At 39.3% G+C, this 26,785-nt stretch overlaps 1 protein-coding gene across 2 annotated transcripts in view; it reads left to right on the top strand.

Annotated features, from left to right (window-relative positions):
• The window catches only part of doc2b (double C2-like domains, beta), a 182,789-nt gene that overhangs the window by 95,897 nt on the left and 60,107 nt on the right, over positions 1 to 26,785 (top strand). For both annotated transcript variants that reach the window (XM_057357618.1, XM_057357609.1), the window contains one exon: positions 80 to 265. In XM_057357618.1, the coding sequence (XP_057213601.1) occupies positions 80 to 265 (186 nt within the window). The remainder of the gene's footprint in view (positions 1 to 79; positions 266 to 26,785) is intronic.

Here is a 26,785-nt window from a genome sequence, read left to right on the forward strand (position 1 = left end):
GTATGCCCAGGTCCAATTCAGCCCATCAAACAGATCTCTGATTATTTTCCCCGTTACCCGCGGGGTTTCCCCCTCACAGCTCCTCCGGCCCTCAGCCGCACCGGCTCCCTGCGAAGCACCGCCGCCAGCCAGAAGTCCGAGGGCCCGGCCGCAGACCTCAGACAGGATGAGGAAGACCTGGACCAAGCCTTCGGCGCGACGGCTCTCGTGTCCAGCAAGAAGGAGGAAGAGCCGGACATGGAGGGCTACGATTCGGACGACTCCAGTGAGTAGAGTTCTCTTTACTTATTCTGTATCGCTTTGGAAAGACAACTGTTGCTGTACGAGATGTTATCAGAGAGGGTTTTTGTGTCATCATATTCGGGGACTGCCTGTTTGTTTCTCGTCCACCTGGATGAGCAGTGCTGGAAAAAGCTCCACTTTAGCAGCTCTGATTGAATGCTGGTTGTTTTTGTGGCTGTGATTCTCTTGTTTCAAAATTTGCTCCGTTCCAAAAGCTAGTGAGCTGCCTACATAGGTATTTACCTTTTGAGGCAGCATCTTATAAAAATGTAATATATCATCTAATATTAAAGATGTGAAATATGACTGTAATTATAATTGAATGGTTACATTTTTTAAAGAGTTTTGTTGTAGTGCATGCTGGGATTGCCTTTTTTGAGTTACTTGAGAGATGCTGCTTTAGAATTTGGCCACAAAACTTGGCATCATTATTTTACTGCCTAATCTTATAACAGCCTACAGTGCCTTACAATGCTATCTAGGTAGGAAGCTCATTAGATTTTGTACCAGAGATTCGGTTTTCCAAACACAGGCTGGGCATCTGGTCTGTGTCCAGCCACAAACGTAAGGTGTGAGCTTGTGTTACTGTGAATGGCACTCTATAGTTATATATCAAAACATGTGTCTGTTTTTGTGATTATTCCATCAATCAGTAAATCTTTGAAATGATTCTAGTGGGCATCAGGTGCTGCTCATCTGTTTCTGTATCTGTAGAGCTCTCTGCCCCAGATGTAAATCCTATTATGGATCTCTCCCCATCACTCCTCTCAGAGTCCGGTTTTCAATCACGGCAGCCTGTAGACTAGATTAGAGACAGTCCTGCTGTCTCATGTGGTTATTTTATCATCGCCGGGCTCTGTCTAAAACGGGGTTAATCTATACAGCGGCCGTATGCGCAGATGAAATGTGCACAAGGATGGCTTCTAGATCTAATCCTGTACTGCGCCGGAATAGCACGGACTGATCTGTCGTTGACAGATGTTAACCTTTGACCTCAATGTGAGCAGGTGACTGTGTTGAATTGGAAACTGGGACTTTGGTGAGCAAGACTTTAGCATGCATCCGAATCGCACGTCTGTCGTGGTGTAATTGCATGTCGCATTGATCAATATCAATTGCTTATACACGTTGACATCTTTGTCACAGGTTGATGAAATTCACTGGTTGTATAACCAGTCCATGTTGTGAAGGAATGTGATGCATGTAGATGGTGTCTGCGAGTGTGATGTTCAAAGCAGAGGGTCATGGGTATGCAACCGGCGCGCCTGTGTTTTATGATGATAGATTAGCATGGGGCTATTGTGCCGCGATTTATTGGGGTGCAACAAATGCGGCCACACTAAATCATATCTCTCTCGCCATACTTTGGTTCCCTCCATGTATAGTCTGCTTTCGTCTGAAGCACAATACACACATTAACTGCACAACAGAGACAAATTAAAAGCTAACCTGACATGTTTGTTATATGACTCATGAAATACAAATAAGCCAATTACTTTAATTTGCCAGAGCGTTTAATGCTTGTAAAGTCTCGCAGGGATTTTTGCAGAGCAACTTAAAGAAAACCGTGTCGGAGGGAGCAAGCTCGAGGCTCGCTAACGCAACAGATGAAGTACTGCTGGACAGATTGCAAACGGAGCGGTCTTCTGTTTCAGAGCTTAATTGAGAGCTGAATCCTGATATATTTGGAATGAAATTGTCACCAAGAGACATGGAAGAGATTTGATCATTTGTGCAATATTATGCAGTTTCGCTGCAGGAATGCTGTTATATTGAATACCGCATGCCTGTGATTTGGACTAAGTAGCATCATTTTAGGCTAAATGGCTAAAAGAAAATGATTGGTTGTTTGGTAGGATAAGATGTGGACAAACCCATCTGTTGGGTTTAAATTTACCCATGTTGGGTGGTTTTAACCAACCTGATCTCAGGAGAATTCGTAACTATTTTACGAGGTGGCTTATTCGCTTGAATTTGTACATTGGGAATCATACAGAAACGTACGATTACAATAAAAAGCAATACTGATGCCCCGCCCCTAACCCTTATGTCACTGGCGCGAAAGCAAATCGTACAAAAATGTACGAATGACATCATACGAAATAGCTAAAACTAGCCACATCGTAAAATAGTTACTTTTTTGCCTTGAGATGATGTTGTTTTAACCAAAAATCCTGGGTTCTTTCACCCCAAATATGGATGTTGGGTCAAATATGAATATTCCAAAACAGTCCATCATTTTTCAGAGTAGAAACATTTTGTAGAAGTTTTTCCTCTGCTTATGAAAACGATTGCAAAGATGCCAAAGCATCAGTTTTTAGTATTGCCATAGCAACACCAATCATTTATTTTTGCTCAAAATGTAATCCCCGACTCTAGCGTTTCCATTTTGCCTCAAAGGTGAGATAATCCCTAATTCGACAGCTAACTGCACCGTGAAACATCCCTGTGCTGTAAATATCAGCACTGTTGGAATGCCGGTTATCCATTATTCACATTTAGTGTAAATAATCAAATATACTGTACATTGTAATTATAAAGTCCCACTATACCAAAGCCCCCATTAAACAACACTAGTGCTGACAACATCGCTGATCTGTTAAAGCGGCCCTAACACACGCGGTTTCTGCCAATCTCATATTAATCTTGAGTACCTATAGAGTAGTATTGCATACTTTGTATCTTCGAAGAGTATTTAGTTTTATCACATTTAAAAAAGATAGATACAGCTGTATGATTATTTCCGAAAGCATACGGTGCATGCGGGGGGGAGGGGTAGGCTGAACTAAAGCACGTAGGCATCCATTGCTAACAAAACACAGACATCAGTTTCACTCACCGTATGTGGTTCAGCGGCATCTTTTAGCGCTGGTACGGCTCCATATATCAGTTTCAAACGATCTCCAAATCCAGCGTTATATCCACGGTTTATATAACATTCATCACCCAAATGCAGTGAACAAACAAACGCCTGAACTTCGTGAACGTATGCTCTCTCTCTTTCTCTTGCACACAAGTGAAAGTGACGTCTGCGCATGCTCCTTCTCCTGCTCCCCTTGCTGCCGCGTGGGCATGCCGCGTGCTTTTCCGGGAGAATTGTCCAATAAGGGACTAAGAAAAATTGTTACGAGACAGTTTTATATGTTCGCAAAAACTTTCAGAAACCTGTGTGATCGCTGGGGGAGTGTATCGAGGACAGAAATACTACGTAATACACCGAACTCGTTTTTTGACAAGTTGACCAAGTTAAGCATGAGAAGACAGCATGTTTAACATTGTAAAGAAGTCAGAATGCATGACACACCGTTGCAGCACCCCTTTAAATTTAAGGGAACAGATGTTCTGGGAAAAACAACCCACTTGGAATGATGCAATCCTGGGATTGCCCACGAGTGCCTGTGCACCTTGTACCAGGGGATCGGGTCATTGGAGTCGTCTTCCTCCGGTATGTTCTTTGCATTGCTGCTATGTGAGAAATTCCTCATTGTATACTAAAGGAATAGTTTTTGGTCTAATGGTGTTGGAGTGATTCATGGTGGTGGAGCAACAAGAAGTAATAGATTTTCAATGGGAGTTGTCAGTTTGAAGCAACATAAATGACAGCCACCAAGGGCGACGCCGCAGAATCAAGCAGAATTTCAGATTTAGAAAACATAAAATCTGACCAATCCATCATGATCATGACAACCAGATAGAGATGTACAGATTATAAAAGAATCTGGGAACTGTTCGTGTCTCGGTTACATAAACGAGTATTTTTCAGCCCAGTATGTCACAGGCAACTGCATATTTTTGTACAGGAATGCAGTATACTGTATGCGACACGGGTTGATGTGTGACATTTAACCCCTGTGGTTAGGGGAGGCCATTACGACAAAGTTACTTTAAAGGTTAATTGTTTTTCAGGCTTTGGTCAGATGGATTGGAAAGACATCTGAAAGATGGATGTGTTCACCAGATACTGTACTCGCTGGATTACATAACTGAATGGGAGTTTGTGAGTTTCTTTTTCTGTGTAACACGAAGTTTGGTGGGGTTTTAAAGGATTAGTTGACAAGAACCGAAATGAACTTGCAGAAATCAAATCTCAGAAGAGGTCAAAAAGGCCGTTTTTAGTTTTAACAGTTGGACAGAAAGCTCTAGAATGTACCAGAATTTCCTCTTTGTTTTGGTGGACTCAACTGCATGCTGTTGGATTTGATTTTCAAATGAGTTTGTTGAGTTTATGATGGATGATCTGCCTCTGGCCCTCACAATAGTGCATGGCACGAGAACCGAAGGGGGCCGAGCGCTGCTGGCACTACGGCGAGACACATCTGAAGCTAATAGTTTCTCATCACCATTGCCATAATGATGGCAGCTCGCTGCTCCTGTGAGACCAAGTCTCTCGTGTGCATGAGCAAGGTGTTTTCAAGGACCTTCTCTTTTCATGATCGGAAACATTTTAAAACATGAATCCTTGTGTTGTTATTTTAAATATTGTATTTTCCTGTTGTGGATTCCAGCTGGACCCAGATTTTCCTTTGGCCGTTATGTGGAGACCTGACATGGTGCCAGACTTGTTTACTATGGAAAATTAAACAAAAAAGGCCAACAAACATTTCGAATGTACCATGAGCTACAAAGGCCCAACATTGTGCAAAATTAATAACATGACAAGCTAAATCAGAAAACTAATTGTTTGGGGTTCTAACTGTCTTGTGAATTTCAATGATTTTATGCTCCCAGCAAGCAATTATTTACTGATGAAATCTCATTGTGGTTCAGTACAAACCATGTTTATCTTCGCTGCAAGGGTATCCATATTGAACATAGTCTGAGGTATAATAAAACACCATAGATACTATATGGGACAGTTCACCCAAAAATAAAAATTGTCATCATTTGTTCAACTCTGTCTGTCATTCACACCCTGTATGTGACTCTTTCTTCTGTGAAGCACAAAAGATGGTTTGCGTCCATACAGTGGAAGTCAATGGGACCACAATGTTGTGTTTGGTCATACAGGTTTTGAATGACATGAGGGTGAGTAAATGATGACCGAATTTTCATTTTGGGTGAAACTGTGCCTTTAAGGGATGGTCTAGCACAGGGTCATTTCCCCTACCATTACCTTAGGGGGGGCGCCCCGCCCCTCCAACGGCACCTCCCGTCCCCTTGAAGGTCAAGATAATTAAATGTTTTATGTAGCGTTAGATCACAAGAAAAGTCATTTAAGGTTACCTTTCCTGTTCTCGTACTAAACAAACTAAATAGCATTATGTTATTTATCTTATTTACATAGCGCCATGTCATTTCTGTTTCTATGTGGTCGCGCCTTTAAAATTCTCCTCTGCTCACTGTATCGCATTCCGAAGTGCGCGCACACACACACTGACACGTGCGCGCACACACACAGGTAAGCACACTTTCACCAGCGGACAGATAGCGCGTGTGGGAAAATATGTGGCGTCAACCACCTGAAAAGCAGATAAAAAAATTGTGTTTTTAAACGCTCCCAGGGTGGTGAAAATACGCATGCCCTGCCAATGACAAGCAACAGTCCAGTTACCACCGGATGACAGGTTTTCACCCAGCTTATCCTTCGTTCCATCCGGACCGCATGACACAACCATTAAAAAAATCAGACTATTTCTGTGGTTTAAATTGAGCAGCGCGTCTACATAACTGAGATGTACACATCACGCGCACTCAGGGACATTTATGTTGATTATATTTTGCCGCTATATCCTCTAATATCTTTATTTAGCGCCAAACGCGCTTCATTTTAACCCTTTCCGCTCCGTGAGCGCTGCTTCTCCCGCCAAAGACGCGTCGCATATAAAGACCTGCAGACACCAAGAGAAGGTAAATTAATGGACACTTTTTCTTAAACACTTTTTCTGTAAAATGCAGCAGTAATAAAGTATTTTTAGCTGTCAGTCAGTTTACTGTTTGCTATATAGGTGTGTGACAGATTATAAAACATAACGTCTTGTATCTACATATAGCATTTATGATATTAATAGCATAAATAATCTGCATGTTAAGAGCATTTCATTCAATTCAATTCAATTTTATTTATGTAGCGCTTTTCACAATGTGCATTGTTCCAAAGCAGCTTTACAGGAGCAAATAAGAAAAACACAGAAAGGTAAAACACAGCACAGTGCATGGTGTTTATAGACCAAGCAAGATCATTATAATAAATAATATCTAATAAATAAATGAATAAATAAATAAATCCCGGTGAGCAAGCCAACATTGCACTGCTGTGGCGAGGAACCAAAACTCCAATGATGAATAAATGGAGAAAAAAAAACCTCGGGAGAAACCAGGCTCAGCCGGGAGGGCCAGATCTCCTCTGACGTGTCATAGCTGCACTCAGTGACCCCGACCAAAGCCACCGAGCAACGTCCACGAAGAACAGGGAGAGCCCACGAGCCGCGACCCAGGAAGCCCCACCCGCCGAAACCGTGCAGGTCCAACCCGGTCCCATTCCGTGGTCAACAACAGACAACAACCAGGGAAAAATAGTAATGGCATAATTAACTTTATTCCTCTGTTGTCCGACATTGAGGAATCATGTTTTAATTGGAAAGAATATTTAGAATCAGTTCTAGTATGAATGGCATGGAAAGGCCGTTAGTAACTTTGTAAGTACTCCTGCTCATGATATATTCATTTCAGCTGTTACATTTTGTTGTCAGTAGTTTTTTAAATATTAAAATAGACCACTAGGACTTCGCTTCAGCACCAGAGCCTACAACACATTTTCTCAGTTACCAGACCTTCTATGTTTCATACAGACTGTGGCTATCAGAATATAAAGTAAATGGTCTGATAAAATATTAGATTGATTAATTTAACATTATTTATTTTAAAAAGTATTGTCCGGACCTCCGCCGCAAAAATATATAGAGACCGCAGCCCCCCCCCCCCCCAAAGCCATAAACCTAGGGGAAACACTGAAGTCGGTCCTGGAGGGCCGGTGTCCTGCAGAGTTTAGCTCCAACTTGGCTCAACAATTCCTCATTGTATACTAAAGGAATAGTTTTTGGTCTAATGGTGTTGGAGTGATTCATGGTGGTGGAGCAACAAGAAGTAATAGATTTTCAATGGGAGTTGTCAGTTTGAAGCAACATAAATGACAGCCACCAAGGGCGACGGGGCAGATTCAAGTACTAGAAACTTCCATTGTCTGGAAAATCGTTTTGACTGACGGCAAAGTTAAGTTTCACTTTTCTATTTTTGATTTAATGTTGTACCGGAGCGCTTCCTACTGGAGTAACGTTACTTTTGACTAAATTACTTGCTTGTTATATTCCCTATTGTACAAATGTCTTACACTTTATAATAAAGCATTGTGTTTTGCATCATATTTCATTTTATTCTAAACAAAATCAGAGCAGTCATGTTGCCAGAATCACAGCAAACTGTTGTGTTTTGTCATATTATTTCATTTAACTTCGTTTAAACCTAAAGCTACATTAAAATAAATAGGCTATTAAGTAAAATAGTATTGCGTGTGTTTGACTGAGTGACACATTAAGTACTCTGCTGTTCCATTTCTAATATAGCCGGTCTGCGTCCTCTTGCCAAGTCCGATCTAGCAAGGACACAAGTCCGTTCTTTGCGTTCTTGGAATTGAGAAACGGCTCTTGATTAGCTGGTTCAGGTGTGTTTGATTAGAGTTGAAGCTAAACTCTGCAGCACACCGGCCCTCCAGGACCGACTTTGGACACCCCTGGTCTAGCATCAGCCGCCTCAACCATCTAGAACACCCTAGCAACCATCTAGAACACCCTAGCAACCACCTGCCAATACCTAGAACATTAGAATTGTGCCTTGAGTTTTCCATGGTCAAGCATCACCTACACTCTTAAAAATAAATCACAGTGATGCCATAGAAGAACCATTTTTGTTTCCAAAAAGAACCATTCAGTCAAAGGTTCTTTAAAGAACCATACCTTACTTTTTTATAATCTGAAGAACCTTTTTTAATATTCAGATGTTAAAGGTTTTTTATGGAAACAAAAGGTTCTTCTATGGCACCTTTTTTTAAGAGTGTATATTATCTTTGGAAAATGTACAAATTGAATTGTTTAAGAGTTCCACTTTACAGTTATTTGATAGCCGTGTCGTCTCAAGCATCCGCATACACACATACACTCCGTGCTGTGGCGCTCAGACATTCACATATCTGTACATTTGCATGATGAAAACCAGATACCAAAGTATAGCATTTTCTGCAGTTTTTTGTCAAGGCTGATATTAATTGCTTCCGAAAAGTGCAACATGAACTGAGCAGCGACCCCGCCTGGACCAATCAAATCGCATCTGATCATACGTTCATTGATGTCGTCCCGGTGGGCACCAGAAAGGTTTCCCAGAATATCGTCCTTATCTTTAAATAATATGAGATGCTTTACCGTGATTGAAAGCCCAAATTATCCCACTTATGACTAAGCTCTTATACCTGCTCTTGACCCGTGGAATCAAACATTAGTAGTAAGAATGACAAAAATAGACAATAGCAAAGTATGTTTAGGGATCATTAAAATGGACTGCCTTAATCATATCATATTCTCACGGACGTTCATAGTTTCGTGTAAACCAGAAAAAAACAGAGCGGATATAGAGTATATTTATCTATCGCGGTGCCACCACAGACTGTACAGTTACTGTAGCTCTCAGACACGTTCTGAAAAGCGAAGGCACGTTCAGGTATAAGCAGGGGGAGGATTTCCTGAAAGCAGGCTGCAACCTTCTGTCGAATCCTATTAACAGACCTCTGTGCAAGCTGTCGTGTGATAACAGATAATGAGAGGAAAAGACTGTATTTTCTCTCGGTTTCCTGCCTCTGGGGGTTTACAGATGGGTTTTCACTATAATATACTGTACTTTAATACACATTCATACTGTAAATGCTTACATATACTTTTTTTGGTCCCCATAAGAGCTTATAAATCAAACTAAAGGATGTTTGTATATATATTTGAAAATGCCGAAAGGGTTGTGTGAAGGTTAAATATAGGAGAGGGTTAGGGGGTAGAATATACAGCTTGTACAGTATAAACATCATTATGTCTTTGAAAAGTCTCTATGGAAACATGGAAACCCAACATATGTGTGTATTTTCTTTTCATTGTCATGTTCTTTTTTCATGTTCATGTTCTCTGCTCTCCTGCTGTCTCTCCTTCTCTGGTTGGGAGATTAGGGGAGGTTTTTTAGTAGTAAATGTTATTTTTGGTCCAAAATGTGTTACTGAAAAGAGAAAGAATATTTATTTAATTCATTTTATATTGGGCGAAACGAAGTTATCAATATGATTAACAGAAAAAGAAAATGAAGAGGTGATATTCTGTCGACCCAGAATTATTATTCAGAGGCATAAAGTTCATCCAAAAATGAAAAGTCTGTCATCATTTATTCACCCTCTTGACATTTTAAACCTGTATGACTTTCTTTCTTCTGCAGAACACAAAAGAAGATATTTTGAAGAATGTCGTTAACCGGCACCCATTCACTTGCATTGGTTTTGTGTCCATCAATAGAAGTGAATGGGTGCCAGCCCTGGTCGGTTACCAACTTTCTTTGAAATATCTTCTTTTGTGTTCTGCGGAAGAAAGAAGGTCATACAGGTTTGAAATAACAAGCGGGTGAGTAAATGATGACAGAATGTTCGTTTTTAGGTGTACTATCACTTTTGAATTAAAGCATATTTTTATATTTTTAATGAAATTTGGTCATAGGTGACATATTTTGTACAGTTGATGAGGATGAGAATTTGGTCATTCTTAATGCAATTATTTTTGTATTTAATAATGTTTTCTTCCAGTGTTTTTTATTTTAAAAAATGTATCAGCTTTTAAGTCATTTTAATATAATTGATTTGTAAAAAGGGTTAATAAAGGTGGGTAAAAAGTCTCTCCTCCTCTTCTCTCCTCTTCTTCATCTCCCCAGCTCAGCTCTGCTCTCATCCCCTCTTGCATCTGTCTTGCTATCAGTCACGTCTGCCATCTGTGGCTTCCATTGATGGGTTTCTTGTTTTTTGTTTGTTTGCTGTTTATAACACCTCACTGTATGTGTGCTCTGAGATTTCACTGACAGATTGACACACGCAGTCACTGACAGACAAGAGGGAAGAATCAAATTATATATACACAGGCTTCAGAGATCATTTACGGTAAATGCCTTTTTGCAATTGAAGGGAACACAATTTTAAAATCTGGCAGTAATTTGTCCTGCTTGGCTGTTACCTTGAACCTCTGGTGCCTTTGTGCATTGATGTCGATATTAATCAGTGAGATTGCAGCTTTCAAGCATTATTTTCAGTCGCCCAGCAACTGTCTTGTTCCTCAAACCACAGAGTCGGGCTACGTTTCTCTAATACTCTCATTTATCTTTATTCTCACTTAGCAGATTAGGTGGGAACGGCATTTTTACGGTTTTGCTTTGATGCTCGGATATCCTCCAGATCTGTCCATTTTTCTTTATCCATATGTAACGACAGGAATAACTTTTATCTGAGAAAGTCGCCTGTGTGATATCTTGCTCGTGCAGATCCGATGACTCGCACACCAACATTCTGCTTACAAGCACTTGTAGCTCATAGAAACTGCTGTTTCGGGAGGAATCTTACAAAAGCATGTTTTATATCCATTTAAATATGTCCTGCTTATAGTAAAAATCTAGAAAAAAATAAGAAATGATATTTTTCTGTTTTGTATCTGAGATTTTCTGCATTGATGTTGTTTTCATTATTAAACACTCTTGCACGAGGACATACTATAGAAGAAATGCTCAATGCGTTAATGCAATGAGAAAATTGTAACTTACAGGACATAAATACGCATTTTATGCATCCCTACACATTTACACTCCATTAGTTCGTTCTGTAATGTGTAGTTGTCCTTACGTCCTATTTTTCTAATCATTCCCACACCCCTCCAGCATTCACTTGTTGTTACGCACATTTTCTAAACTTACACATTTATTTTTGGTGACTTCATTTTGTATTTCCAGATCCATTGAAACTGTTAAATCGTCACCTATAGGGAACTGTAAAATACATTTTATAGACATCTGTTATATTGTCGGTTTTTATAGCAAACAGACTCAAGCAAGACCCCTGTATACAGTTTAAAGCAGTGTAGGCTAAGCCAGGCTTTGTGCCAGTTGTATCGCAGTGAAGTTTTCACACTCTTTACATAACATAAAGCAGGATCTCCTTCAAAAAGACTGAGGTTTTCGCCTTTGTTACTATGGAAGCAGATACTCTGTTGAGCGCCAAGTCTAAAGTGAGAAAGCTGGTGTGGTGTGGGGGAAACTTTGTTGATCGTTTTAGGTAATTTGTTTGCTATCACTGGTTGTAAACAAATTTACTGAACCCTTGCCGGATTACTGGAATAAGTGGCAAAAGAGTTTTACAGTGGTAATGGAGGGTGATAGAAAGAAAAGACTGTATGTATTATTTTTCCATCATTGCATTCATAGAGAAATAACATTCATTGATGAATTATATCTGAATTTACTGTTGTTTATCTTTTGCACATGTTGATATTTGTAGGTACACGTGTTTGCGTCTTATTCGCTCACCGCCTGCAGTCCGTGTAACCAACCATGCTGAAAGTAATTCTAATGGTTTTCATGACAAAATAACATTTTGTTCATAAATTAGGATTATTACTACATCACACTATTGCCACCAGCTAAACTGAATTTTACAGATGTTGATATAAATCCCAGTGATGAGTGATGGTGTCCAGTCATGGCAAAGTACCCCAAATCCTCCACAATTTAACACTCAGAACGTACCTACAAAATACAGAATTGTGGAATGCGAAGTGCATTCATTTGAGCCATTACTTCATCTGCATGCAGTAATTCTTTGAGTGAATCGCATGCAAAAAACAATGCTCTAGTTCCCAGTAGGGTCATTACAGCTTCATGATCCCCTAAAGCGTCACTTACTAATCCTCTCAGCTTCAGCCAAACCACCTGGAGCATTAGCTGGACACTAATGGTCTACAGAGAGCTGTACCGCACCTCAGATTTACAGTACAGTCACCACGACACTTAACTTCCAACCCGTCCAATCATAGATATCCTGTATCTTGTGTTTGTGATCCAGTGATTAAGGGTCTGACAAGCTATTGGAGCATCAATCAGCAGGATGTGTGTTGTGGGATGAACAGGAGAGTTCTTCATGTAGTCCGCCCTCAAATTACTGTTATCAGGGAGAATGTTAGATATCGTGGAATCCTCATTTGAGTCAGAACTATAAACAGCCGCTACATTTCGATGTTAAAGGAATAGTTCACCTTCGAAATAAAAATTCTGCCATTGTGTACTCGCTTGTTGCTATTTTAAACCTGTGATTTTCTTTCTTCTGCAAAACACAAAATCATTTTGAAAAATGTTGGTAACCAAAAAACATTGGTCCCCATTGACTTCTATTGTATGGACACAAAACCAATGCAAGTCAGTGGGGACCAACTATCCCTTTAAGGCTTGGGGTGTCTTTAGTTTGTTTTTAAGGGGATATTGTGACACCGTATGTAACAAAAAAGATACAAATGATACAAAACTTATTTGTTACATGTGTTGTGTTATGATAGGACTGTCCGTTTCATCCTATTGGCTGAGATGCAAACACGTGACCTGTGTGAACTTGTGTTTTAATGTTTTTTAGTGCTTTTACTGTTTTAAAAAGTTCGTAGTTGGGGTTTAACTACATGATTACTTTCTTTATTTTTCTGTTTTATTTTTCAGCGACGGACCTTTTTCAGTTTTTATTAATTTACATAGGTTTACAAAGTTGTATGTATAACACAAAATGGTATTAAAAAATTGTTACTGCTTCAGAAATTAATCTGTTATTTAAATACCATTTTTTAAATTTAATTCAAAATGTGGTGATACTATTGTATCATGAACCCCGTGTTGTTTATTGTATCGAATCGTGAGCTAAATGTTTATGACTAAAACCCAATTTTTTATGGTGGCATTATTTTCCAATTTTATTTCTGATTTGAAATATGGAAATATTTACCAAGATAGCTATTGCGTTAACTGACTTAACCTGAAAGGACTTTTTCCCTTAGGAATTTATTGGATTTTGAATTGTGTTTCATACCAACATCAACAAAAAGGTTTTAGAGATGCCTAAATGTAGAGGGAGCAAGTTTTTACGTTTTGATTAAAGAAGGAAGATGAGTTTAATATCTTTGGGATAATGTGTGCTCATAAATGATAAATACATGTAACTGGTCCCACTGTGCAAATGAATGTTTTTTTATGTTGACTGTAAGGTGAATATATTTCCACACTGTTAAGAATCAACATTTATTTAGGAACATAAAACACACACAATAAAAGCATTCTTGCATATTAGACTCTAATGAAACGACCTGTTTAGAGCGGTTTGAATTTCCCTGTTGGACCTGGTTTATATTTGTTAGTGCTGTCGACCTGTGACTCAGGTCTTTTCCACAGGGAGCCATTCTGCTTTTCCTTTAGTCTAATCTAGTCATTATAGTCCATAATTCAGTGATTCCGTTAACAAGTGCCAACCCTGCTTCACAAGAAAACCCTGCTGTTTTAATTTACACCTTACATATTCTGTCCTGAATTGGTCCATTTTTGGATTTAGATTTCCAGCGGTTATGGTCTTTCGTTTTTACAAGTTACAAGTACAACCAAATGTTTTTGTCTACCTCTAGTCAAATCAAAAATGGCTTGTACAATGAAGTCATATCCGATACGCCCACCTAATCTTGCGGGTTTTACGAGGTGGCGATTTCGCATAAATTCCTATCATGTGAATCATACAAAAACATGAAATAATTAGAGAAAGTTACTTACTGTAACGGCATACTAATAGTACTGAAATCGTACTAAGGTGTGCAAATAAGATACGAAATTAAAATTGCTGTGAGATTGTGTTTGATATACACAGCAGCAGGCTTTGTGACACTCCAGTTTTGCCTTTTTACTTTCGCCAAGCTCCACATATGCTTGCATATATTTCCAAATATATGAATATACGGATGTACAGGTTGTAGACAAAGAAATCTTCCTCCTGTAGCTTTACAGAATAGACGCAATTAAAGTCGTGATCTATGACAGGTCGACACCCAATGAGTCGAATAGTGGCGGAACTAATTGACTAGTCAAGGCAAACAAAATTCAAAGGCCATTGAGTTCGCCTGCGTAATTTAGATATTCCAGAGAGAGAGACTGATAAATCGGCATAATTTGAAGGCCATGTGAGGATAAACGCTTTATTCTCTTCTATTGTGAGACTTTTCCTCTCACCGCTCTGCTTTTCTCCTCTTCTCCAAGATCTAATCTCATCTCACCATCATCTTTTCCTCGATTTTTCTCTCAAATCTCATCTCTCTTTTCTCCTCTAATCTCTTCTCTCATCATCTCTCTACTCATTCTTTTCGTAACATACATAAAAGCCCATCTAATGGCAGTATACATAATACTCTCTCGGTGCCCAGAGCTCAGTAGGATTAGAGGATTGTGTAATGTGTCATATGTTAGTCTTCAACAGTTCCTCTCAGGCTGAGCTGTTGGGAATATTTTTCTTTTGGTGTATTCCACTTCACAGGACACTCTCAATATTATACACGTACAGAGTTCAGTTAAGGACTCTTATGTTAGTGCCCGATTACTCTAAATGTATGATGAAAAAGCCATTGGCCAAAACTCCCCCACCATGTACAACTCTCAGTGTATTTAAAATGACTAGCATTTGTAATTCGCATAATGTTGCCATTTGAAAAATAAAAGACACTGTGTTCTAAAAGATTTATTCAAAATATATATATTATATTTATAATTATTCAGTAACGATCTTCATGTGTAGTATGCTTAACCTCATTTTTGAGGTTTTAAGATGGTGACTCTGTCACTGCAACTAAAATCGCTGTGACAGTATGATTTACATTAAGTACCTACATCTTGACTGCTAAATCAGTATGTTGTTTATAGTATGTGTGAGTTTAGTATGCATACATTCCAAACATACTACTTTTACCATTCTACATAGTTTGCTCCCCTATGACGTAATAACAGCAGTGAAAAAATGTTTTCAGGTGTTGTTAAAGTGCAATTTAACCATGAGAAGTCATTTCAATTCTATTAAACGGTACTTACATGTATTAACTTGTTGAATTTGGCTGCTCGTCAGCTCCCATGGGCTGATGGGATAGAAAAGTGTTCTGCCAACACATCCTGAAAAATCTTGGCAGAGGCAGTGGACCATCCTGAGATTTCTTGCATGCTGTTTTTTTATGCATACTGAATTGTTGGACATTTCAAATACAAATTTTTACATACCATATAGTATAAATGTAGGTGATTTCAAATGAAGGGAATGTGTATTTCCATTATGCTTTTACTGTGATATTGCATCATTATTTGTGCTTTATCTTTACTGTTTTCAAAGCTGTAAAATCTCAGAGTTGGATCGTTTGCCAAAAAGCGTTGCATTAAACAATCCTTCCAGGATCTTGGTTATATCGCGCGTGCTTGATTTTTATCCATATGCTTGAGTGACATGTAAAGGGATAGATTCTGTTATCCTTTACTCATCCTCATGTACATTTACATTTAGTCATTTAGCAGACGCTTTTATCCAAAGCGACTTACAAATGAGGGAAACAATGGAAGCAACTGGAACAACATGAGGACAACAAAAAGCATAAGCGCATTAAAACTGGTCTCATAGCCTACCACAGCATACAAAGGTAAGTTTTTTTTTTTTTTAAAGGATAGAAAGAGTAGAAAAGAGATAGAAGTCAGAGCTAATTGGTCAGGTGCTGACGGAACAGATGTGTTTTCAGCCGATTCTTAACGATGGCTACAGAATCTGCTGATCTTGTAGCAGCAGACAGATCATTCCACAAGTGTGGAACAGATCCAGAGAAGGTACGTTAGAGTGATTTATTCCCTTTTTGGGATGGCACTACAAGACCTCGTTCATTTGCAGAGCGTAGGGCTCTGGCGGGTACATAAGTCTGTATTAGCGAGTGAAGATATGGGGGTGCTGAACCAGTGGTGGTCTTGTAGGCCAAGAGCAGAGCTTTGAATTTGATGCGAGCGACTTAGGGAGCCAATGTAACTTAATGAAGACAGGAGTGACGTGCGCACTTTTCGGTTCATTGAAGACCACTCTTGCAGCTGCATTCTGGATCATCTGTAGAGGTTTGGTTGTGCAAACTGGAAGTCCAGCCAGTAGCGCATTGCAATAGTCCAGTCCGGACAGGACAGGACAAGAGCCTGGACTAGGACTTGGTAGCATGCTCGGACAGGAAAGGTCTAATTTTCCTAACGTTGTAGAGGATGAATCTACAGGACCGGGTGGTGCTGGCTACATGATCTGTGAAGTTTAGCTGATCATCGATTACCACTCCAAGATTACCACTTGGCCGTTCTGGAAGGTGTCATTACAAACCTGTGTGACGTTCTTTCTTGTGCACAAAAGAAGATAGACATATTGTTGGGTGAGTCATCCCTAAGTGACTTAAGTGTTTAAAATAATCTTATTCAATGAGATTATACAGGCATATCTGTTGCTGGTGCTATTTTCATGGATGAAGAGATGGGTGGGGCTCTTTTTGTCATAAGCATCCAAAGGGTGCCAATTACCAGAGCTGGCAAAGTCTGCCAAGACAAGAATCTTGTGTCGAAATAAAGTGGAACTCACTCGTATATAATGGTAACTCTAGTCTGCTGTCTGCGATGTGATGAAAAACATGGCCACCCATGGCCTTTTTTTTATTAGAAAGTCGAGACATCTGCACACCAGCCTGTATCGTGATATCATACAGCTAGACGTGCTCTGCCTGCGAATATTCCTTTAATGGTTGTAAATTGTCATGCATTATTCATACACCTTGTTGATTCTGTCTGGGTTTGTGCTACACGCATATGGTGCCACTAAATCTAAGTGAAAGCCCATTTGTCCTTTTTCCAGGTGTCGTGATGTTCAGATGCTACTTCAAATGAAAGGTAAAATCATTAGCGTGAAATGAACGTGATTGTTCGCAGGGGCTTTTTGACCCCTCATTTCACCTGTTACTTCTAATGGGTAAAGCACAATGAGAAGAATGGAAAGAAAAAGTGTAATTTTTATGATCTTTGATCTGGGACGCGTATTTGACTCTGCCTTTACGTAAGGGATAATCCACAGCTAGCCGTGCGTTAAAGGGTTTTAATGCACAACGTGGAGGCCATGAACCACCCGACGCGAAGTGGAAGTGCATTAAAATCCTTTAACGCACGGTTAGCTGTGGATTATCCATTTTATACCATGGTCATTTGACAAGTTAAATCTTTTATTGATGTTTACAGTGAAATTTTAGATCAAACAGGTGAAAATTACAGTGATTTTGTCAGTTAAATTTCAAATGTAAACAAACTTACTGGAGCTACCTGTGCGTTAAAGGGTTTTAATGCACACCTTCCAGCCAATCAGAATCGAGTATTCAAATAGACCATGGTATAATATGACATATATTTAGATGGAGTAGTGTAGATTAAAAAATCTAGCTTTTTGCAGAAAATAATTCAATGTGGTCTGATAATTTTTTTTAAATTGCTGCATTTTGATCATACTGATAGGTCAGATGTCAATATTTGGTGGTTTAAATTTCTCTCTGAAGTCTCTCTTAAAATGTTTAAAGAATTGTTTAAAGCATTGTTTTTTATGGTCAGGTAAGTGAATTGTCACATATATAACGGTCCATATTCCTCATAAATGGGGACATGAGAATTCAAATAAAATAACTATTTTGTAGTCTATGAGGAGTCATCCCTACTCTATTTGTTGGGTATTGCTTCTGGTTTGCACATTTTAATTCACAGAAATCCCACAATGTTGTCTCAAAAACGGGCATCCTTTTTAGTCACATGAATTCTTCTCTCTTTTAAAATTGAAAACTTGTGCATGGACTGATATTTTTCTGATGTCTGGACTCTATCAACAGGGGTTTTGTAAAATATAAATGAATGATTCAATATATTTGTAATAAATACATTCTCTGCGAATTTATATTTCAGGTTTTGACTGAAAATGTCACATCCATAAGACTGGAATTGCCCATTTTATAAGTTTGTGTATGATTAAACATAAATATTTAAATAATTATGCTTTTTGCACGGTACTGTATGCAGCGCTGTTGCCTATGGAAAGGATATAAATGGCAGGAGTTGTGAATTTAGCCGCTTCACTATTGGGCTTCATTTGCTCTCTGTTCATTAATGAGATTCTGATTAACTGCTTTGGCCAATAAACGGAAATAATCACATATTAACCATAAGAGCCTCCTTATAATCACATCTGCACTCTAATTACCCTAATGATGTGTGTGCGTGCGTGCGTGCGTGCGTGCGTGCGTGCGTGCGTGCGTGCGTGCGTGCGTGCGTGCGTGCGTGCGTGCGTGCGTGTGTGTGTGTGTGTGTGTGTGTGCGTGTGTGTCTATAGCGAGCGAGAGAGATCCTGTATTGATTGTGATGGGTTGGAGTATGTGCTGAGGAACCGTCAGCGTCTTCTGCTCATCTTCTCGCTGTGAAGGAGCGATAGGTTCATTCTCTTGCAGCTACTCTTTACCACACCCCCACAGTTTAAACCGGACCGAAAAGTCTGGAAAACAGGACTTAGAGCAGCACATTAAGCTAATCTCTATTGACCGCTGCAGCTGGCCTGTGTGATAAAAGATTCCGCTGCTAATTGTCTTTTTCCAGAAAGTTTACCAAAGGAGGAGGGAAGGGACAAAGTCATTTGGTTCTAACCTCCATTACACTCCTCCTCAAACCCCCCGCCCATTCTTTATTTATCACAGACACAATCTTTCTCCATGATAACTCATCCTTTTACACACATACATACACACACAGTAGAAGATTCCCTCATGTCATGCCTCAGACCATAGAGCTGTTGTACTAGTAGACAAGGCAACATGGGTGACAGAGGAGGTTGACGGTTCTAAAGTGTATTTGCTTTTAATTGTTTAGTATTTGCTGTTTGAGTTGTTATGGAGTTTTCAGATACTGTAAGTTTCAGTTATGTAACTCAGTTTTCTCTTATGTTTCCTCTCAAGTCATCTTAAAGGAACAGTTCACCCAAAATGAAAATTCTGTCATCATTTACTCACCCTCAAGTTGTTCCAAATCTGTATCAATTTCTTTGTTCTGATGAACACAAAGGAAGATACTTGGAAGAATGTCAGTAACCAAACAGATCTCACCCCCCGTTTACTGCCATAGTAGGAAAAATAAATACTATGGGAGTTAATGGGAGATGAGATCTGTTTGGTTACTGACATTCTTCCAAATATCTTCCTTTGTGTTTAGCAGAACAAAGAAATGTATACAGGTTTGGAACAATCTGAGGGTGAGTAAATGATGACACATTTTCATTTTTTGGTGAACTATCCCTTTAATGTAGGTTCGCCTCTGAAGTGAGTAAGAATCTGAAGATCTGAGAGCAGCTTAATTGCATGTCTTAAGTCTTAATATCTGAGAATATTGATTTATAAACAATCATATTGTTAATTATTAAATGTAAATGGTTTTTGTCGAACGTCATATGACCAAACCTGAGGTCTAACTAAATGTTTAACTTGATATTGGAATCTCTGACTTATGATGGTAAATTTTGGTATCTTAGCCCACTGTTTCTCAACTGGTGGGTCGCAGAGTATACAGTCTAAGAAACAACATCAACAACAAAAAACGTAATTCTAAATGGTTTTCTGATGTGAGACTTTTATTTTGAAAGATGTGCACGATCCCAATTCAATATCTTCGTTTAGGTGAAATGTTATCAGGCTGATGAATGTCAGTGTCATTATTCTATAGTTGTTTTCTTAACTTGTTACGAAATAAAAAGTCTTTCACCTCTGAAAAATGAATCCTGTCCTGTCAGAAGTTATACGGTGCTATACTCACGCAAATGCGGTGGCGCGTGCTGTCTTCACTAAAGTGCGAAAGAAACTATGAGCATGTCATGCAACGTGTGAAATAAAAGTAAAGTACCTAAAATCACATAAATGGTTCTTCGTGTGTTAACTTGGAAGGATTTACATGAAGGTATGATATTCATCTTTCATTAACAGTATTGTCTTCGCCATGGTAACTCTTGTTTCCATAACCCCAAATTGCCATGTTATTTTCGCTTTTTGTTATTTGTAAATGTTTATATTACGGTGGTGGCTCAAACAACAATTTGATTTAAAAAAGTAGTTTGGGACGGCTATTTAATAGCCTTAACCTTAACATATCGGCTGTTCATTCATCAGTATTAGTCATATTAATCACAAATTCTTGTTAGTATTTTAGTGTTAGTCACTCGTTTTTTTTTTTGACTACATATGACGTCATATATCCTAAAAAGTGGGTCGTGGCTTGTTGACCATGGGAAAATGTGGGTCCCATGGCTAGACCAGTTGCGAACCACTGTCTTAGCCCATCTAAGCCCAGTGTGAGATAATATTGAGACCTATTCTGGCAATATTTATAGGAAAAGTTTCAGTTTACTTCGTCTAATTTCTAAAGTAAACAATTGGTAGTGTCCTGGGATCTGTCCTTTTCTTTCTTAGCAACCGGTCTTATGCAGCATTCATTGATTCATCAGCCTATCTTCCCCAAGAGACACATTTTGATACAGACCTCTAATAGAAGTTCAGGCCGTAGGGACACATCAATCATCTGATAATTCTAGGCGTGCCCCAGACAACAGAAGGGAGTCTAATGTTCAGGTACAGCTGCTGATTTACTCGAACATTAAACTCACAGACAGTAGTGTGTGACAAGGAACCTTTCCAACCCTAGACAAAGTGGATAGATTGATACTTAAGTTTCCTGCTTTCCATCACATCCGAATGTTCACTCCCTATTGTGCGGCTTTCTTTTTATTTAGGGACGACGTGTCAGTAAATCACATTCATTAACAATAACGATGTTTATTAGCGATTTAGCATCGGCTAATAGAAGGGAACACTTCCATTTACTGGCTGTGGGAAGTCTAGTTAAATGAAATTGCACTTTTGTTCCCACACTGTTCCTCTCCAAAATGAGTAAGCTGACAGATGCCTGCTGGAGGTTTCCTCACAGCCCATCAACAAAACAGCACAATAAACAAGATGCCCACGGATGCCATTACCCACGATTCCTCTTTATTTTAGAGCACCGTTGGTTCTGCCGCAGGCACTTTCAATTTGAAGTTTTGCAGGGTGAACAGAAGTCAATTTTCTCTTTGTTAGATATAGCATTGTCGCCCATCTGTTTGGAATATGTTCCTTATTTCTTTAACAGCACGGCTATATATCAGTGTTTGGTTGCGTTTTATTTTTTACTTTCTCTGTTAGTGCCCGAGTTACATCCAGGGCCTTTAATCTCTTACGTGGTGATATGTTGACACCCCGTCCCATTAAACGCCCTGCTGTTTATAAGTTCTCATGACACACATACACACTTCCACGTTCCTTTGCACTTGTTCCGTAAGTGATGTAAAGTTTTCTTAACTTTTGTGCTGACTGAGATACATAACTGGCAGTGAGTCTTATGTAGCTTGTGGACTTTTGACAGTTGGAATAAAAGTTTGGTCCACTCTGCAATTTTTTTTCACAATAAAGACCAGCATGCCAACATGTAAAGTGACGGACTGCAATTAGTTTCTTTTTCACGTGCCATTAAAGGTGCTAAGCAGTGCCATAGAATAACCTTTTTTGGCTCTTCACGAGGAACATTGAACATCTGCAGAACTTTTCGTGGGAGGCAGAAATTGTTATCACGATTAAAATGCGTTTTATGAGACCACCGTGTCTAATTTTCTGCTACAGGGTGCCTCAAAGAAAACTCTTGAGTATAATTTAAAGTTTGTAATGATTTCAGGTATATCAGGTGCCCCATCTGCAAATAGCATAAAAAATCCTGTAAATCAGCACAGAGACCGTAGGAAGTCTGTGAGCTTGCCGACTGAGAATGAGAGCTCCCTACAGGAGCCTTTTGTCCTCCTCTGATCTCTGCTGTGGACCAGAGCTGTCTCCTACCCAACCACATATCTAACCTTTCATCAAAGTGCTTGTCAGTCCCTCCATTCTGCTAGAGCAATTACATGATAAGGACACAGGGTTGCAAGCACGTCGTGTCCATTTGTTGTAATGGAGATAAGACATGACATCATGGCAAAGATGGAGAGCCTCCTTTTTATTGTAGGCACGGCTGCCTGTTGCGTTCTGTTCAGTAGATGTTTATGCTTGTGAGTCCATACCTCATGTGTGGATAGAAATCCTATATTATTGCTGTGTCTCGCCCGAGCTCTTCGGCTTACTTTTGCTGCCCTCACCGTCGATAAGAAAATCATTCGAGCCTTTGAGCAGAACGTTGTGTCCGAGGGTGTTGATGGAGGAAAAGACTAATGGATGCTGGACTTAACTGCCTGCCACATGTGCAATACCTCTATCTCTTTCTCTTTTTTTTCTCTCTCTCACTTTTCTGTTTAAGGTGCTTTATTGGGTGACTTATATATAATAATACATTGTAAGCGCTTACAGCTAAGATGCAACATAAGACAAACAGAGAAAAACAGTCTTTTTAAGAACCATTGACCATTATAGTAGTTTTGTCCTACTATGGTAGTCAATAGTGCCCAGGAACTACTTGGTTGCAAACATTCTTCCAAATATCTTTCTTTGTGTCGCGTAGAACAAAGACAGATTTGGAACAAGTTGAGGTTGAGTGAATGATGACCATTTTCATTTTTGTTTGTCCGATAACACGCCGTTCGTTATGATGTGATGAAACGCATAATGTGCTGCTATCACACAGCTGATGAGTTTTCAGATGACTATTTAGTGAGCATCAGAATATCATCCTGACTCTTTTTTCTTGGACTGGTGGACAACCACCTACCAACCATCGATAACACACTAGCAGGTGCTCCCTATAAGCTGCAGCATAAGCTTTACAAAGGGACGGACCACTGACATTTTCTTAAGAAATATATAATAATCAAGTTGGCTGTTAGTACTTGTCATTTCCCGTCAAACTGTCATTAGAGCAGACAATACAGATTAAATGAATGCCATTTATAATGAAGAGCTTGCACTGAATGACAGTGGTTTTGTATGTTAAACCACATCAATGATCTTCTCTTTGACTTGCATTAAAGTTAAAAGAATCAATGTGAATCAACACAAGGTATAGGTGTCTGGGTAGTCTGTTAGACAGGAGGGATCATGAAAATGCAGAAAAAAATCATTTGCAACACAAGACTAAGATAGTCTTTCTTCCTGAAAGCTTTTTATATTGTTCGCCTTGTCATTTGCAGTAAAGGCCAGAGCGTTGCCACAAGTGAGGATTTTTCATCCGGTTATGCTACTAAATTGAAAGTGTCTAAATGAAATAGACTTGTCAGATATTTTATATTAGGCAGAAATCACTAAAATATAAAGCATCGTACACTTTCAGTCTGACATAATGAAACAAATTTGTATGTATATTATCCTCCAGTCTATGACAAGTGCAGATGTGCAGATATTAAACCACCTTCATGTCAGGATGTTTTATCTTTCCCATCCGTTGACTTGCTGTAAAATCCAAACACTGCTCTGATCCATGAACTCGCGTGGCTTTCATATTTACTAGTTTGTTTGAAGATTAAATGTGCTGTAAGCCTGTGTGGACTGGCCTCCATGAGACTGCAAATACCAGCGAACGTCGTGTCGGCCCCGGCTGTTATTATCAGACACCCTCAAGGTCCACCTGACATAAAGGTGACAATAACAAGTAGAATGTGTTGACATATCAGTGTCTCCTCTGAAACAAGAGACCATAGGCCTTAAAATCAGTCGGTGTTGATCATGTTTATACTGGATATAATTGAAGCAGATATAATGAGCGGTAACTGAGACTGTGGCAGTAAATGAGTGAAAATAATGCAGACTGACTGTGTGCGTGGGGGTTGGAGATGATGTGATTTGTTTGTCGCTACTTGAGAAGAGGAATTCATTCCTCAGAGCAAGAAGAAGAACTGTAATGAAAGTGAATGAATTGTCTGGTGTTGGTGATACTATATCGCGTCCTCATGCGGTCTCTATAGTCCAGCTAAACTATTACACGAGTGGTTCGCAAACTTTTTCGTTGTAAGGCCTCCTTTGGGTAGGGTCCATCGCTTTGCGGGCCCCCAAATAAAAACTTGAAATCTTAAACTTCAAATTTTTATTAAACCAAAAACATATTCAGTTATACAAGGAACATCAATTCTTTTGGTTGGTGGTATTATTTTTCTGATGTTTGATTGCATAAATTTTGATTGCCACAAAACCTGTGCCCCCCTGGATCCATCTTGGGGCCCCCAGTTTGAGAAGCACTGACATAAAGGGATAGTTCACCCAGAAATAAAAGTTCTTTCATCATTTGTTCACTCTCATATCGTCCCAAACCTGAATGACTTTGTTTCTTCTGCAGGACACAAACCCCGTTGACTTCCATTGCACGGACACAAAACCACAGAAACATTTCTCAAAATACCTTCTTTTGTGTTCCACAGAGAAAAGAGTCATATATAGATTTTAATGACATGAGGGTGAAAAAATATGAATGATGAATTGCCTCACAAATAATAGAATCATCATACGTTAACTTCCGGTCTGTATTTGGTTATAGTATAACAATTGATTCATTTTAATTAAATTTATTTATTTATGTTCATTTATATTTTATTGTATATCAATTGTATTGAATAAATTTAAAACTACTTAACAGCTATAGATTCTTTGCGGAGGTCTACCGGTAGTTACGTTTGGGCCACATAATGCTGAAACCGTCTATATCCTAGATACCAGAGGTCAAAAAGTAGCTTTCACCGCTTGATAAAATGTAAACCCTTGACAAACCCTTAACAACAGCAAAAATGATGCTTGCATATTTTGTTTGGCATTGAAAACCTTTTTATATGCCTGGGTTTGCTTTGAGTAAAAACTTAATTCCGTTTTTAGTTACAATATCTCCATTGAAATTAAGTACCAGCCTGACTGGATACATATTTGGACATTCATGCACCAGTAAATTACCACCTGTCATACATTCGGGTTTATAATTGCAACATAAAAGGAAAGCCCGGTACGTATGATGCGGATGGCCCCAAATAAACTTCAAAGCCAGCGAGGATGAAGTAGATACGATTTTGCGTTTGGTAATTCTAGCTTTGTATTGGCAGTGGCCATGATGCCGCTCTGCCCTGAAAGCCGGGAAACTGGCAGCTAACCACAGGAAAACATAATCCCAGTGGAATTTGCACAGTATGCGGATGGAAGCTCATTCCATTTTCTTTTTTGGCAATGGTTTGGTTCAACTTTGATTTGATCAACGCAGTCGTAGTGCCGAACGTTGAACGTTGTGCTATGGCAAATCGGCCTTGATAGGAGGTTATTTAAGGTCATGTCGTGCTAAATCTTTAGGAGCAGAAATTGTCTTGGAATTGGCCTTCCCTCTCAATTGAAATTTTCAGATGGGAAATGCACTTCATGTTGAGGTGTAAAGTGTTTCAGAGTGGAAAACTAAGTGAGGGGTCTGTATGATTACAGGTTGAGCGAGGTTGTGTAGTGTTGCTCTTTAAATGATGTGAACATACAGTATAGCGGCGTGTGGCCGCTATACTCTTCTATTTGCATTCTCCTGCACGTTATTCTTTCTTCCTGTGTCGCTCTGTTCACAAACGGCCTATTGGACTGTTGTTTTGTACATGCAGCAGTCAGGAGAAGATTATATTTCTGTAACTGACCAGGCAACCAAAATCAGTGCATCCTTCTGTAACATTCGATAGCCATTAGAAAAGCCTGTTACCATAGCAACATACAGTAAACATTATGATTTTTTTGTTTCTTGAATGTGCTTTATGGGGCATTCTGGAACTTAAGCCATATTTAGCCGTTTCTTCCTGATACAGTACACATGGGCTGACCTGTGAACAGGGCAAAAAATTATTGGCAGGTTGAAAATGCCTCAAACGATCTTGATATTTCAGGACGACTATTTCAACTTTCTTGAAAATGTCTTCTTTTGTGCTCTGCGGAAGAAAGAAAGTCATACAGGTTTAAAATGACAAGAGGATGAGTAAATGATGACAGAATTTTTAGTTTTGGGTGAACTATCCCACATTTAAGCGGTGAATTCACAAAACACCAGCACTCATCTGTGAACCCGCTGAAGCTCTCAGACTGGCTGTTTAATTGATCAGATGATGCTCTGTGTGTTTAATGATGGATTCTCTTGAACGCCACACGGTCTCTGGCTACCTGCTATGATTTTGTTTGATATTCGACTACAATTGTCATGCCTGTACTGCACAAAGCGAAACCAGCAAGGATGTTCTTATGCAGAATGCATGACCCTACAGGAGTATTGACTTTACACAGAGCACTTTTGTAGAGCAGTGGGGAAGTTGTAGAAAAAATCTCTCTCTCTCTCTCTCTCTCTCTCTCTCTCTCTCTCTCTCTCTCTC

This window comes from Triplophysa rosa, linkage group LG2, assembly GCF_024868665.1.
Source record: "Triplophysa rosa linkage group LG2, Trosa_1v2, whole genome shotgun sequence".
Taxonomy (NCBI): Eukaryota; Metazoa; Chordata; class Actinopteri; order Cypriniformes; family Nemacheilidae; genus Triplophysa; species Triplophysa rosa.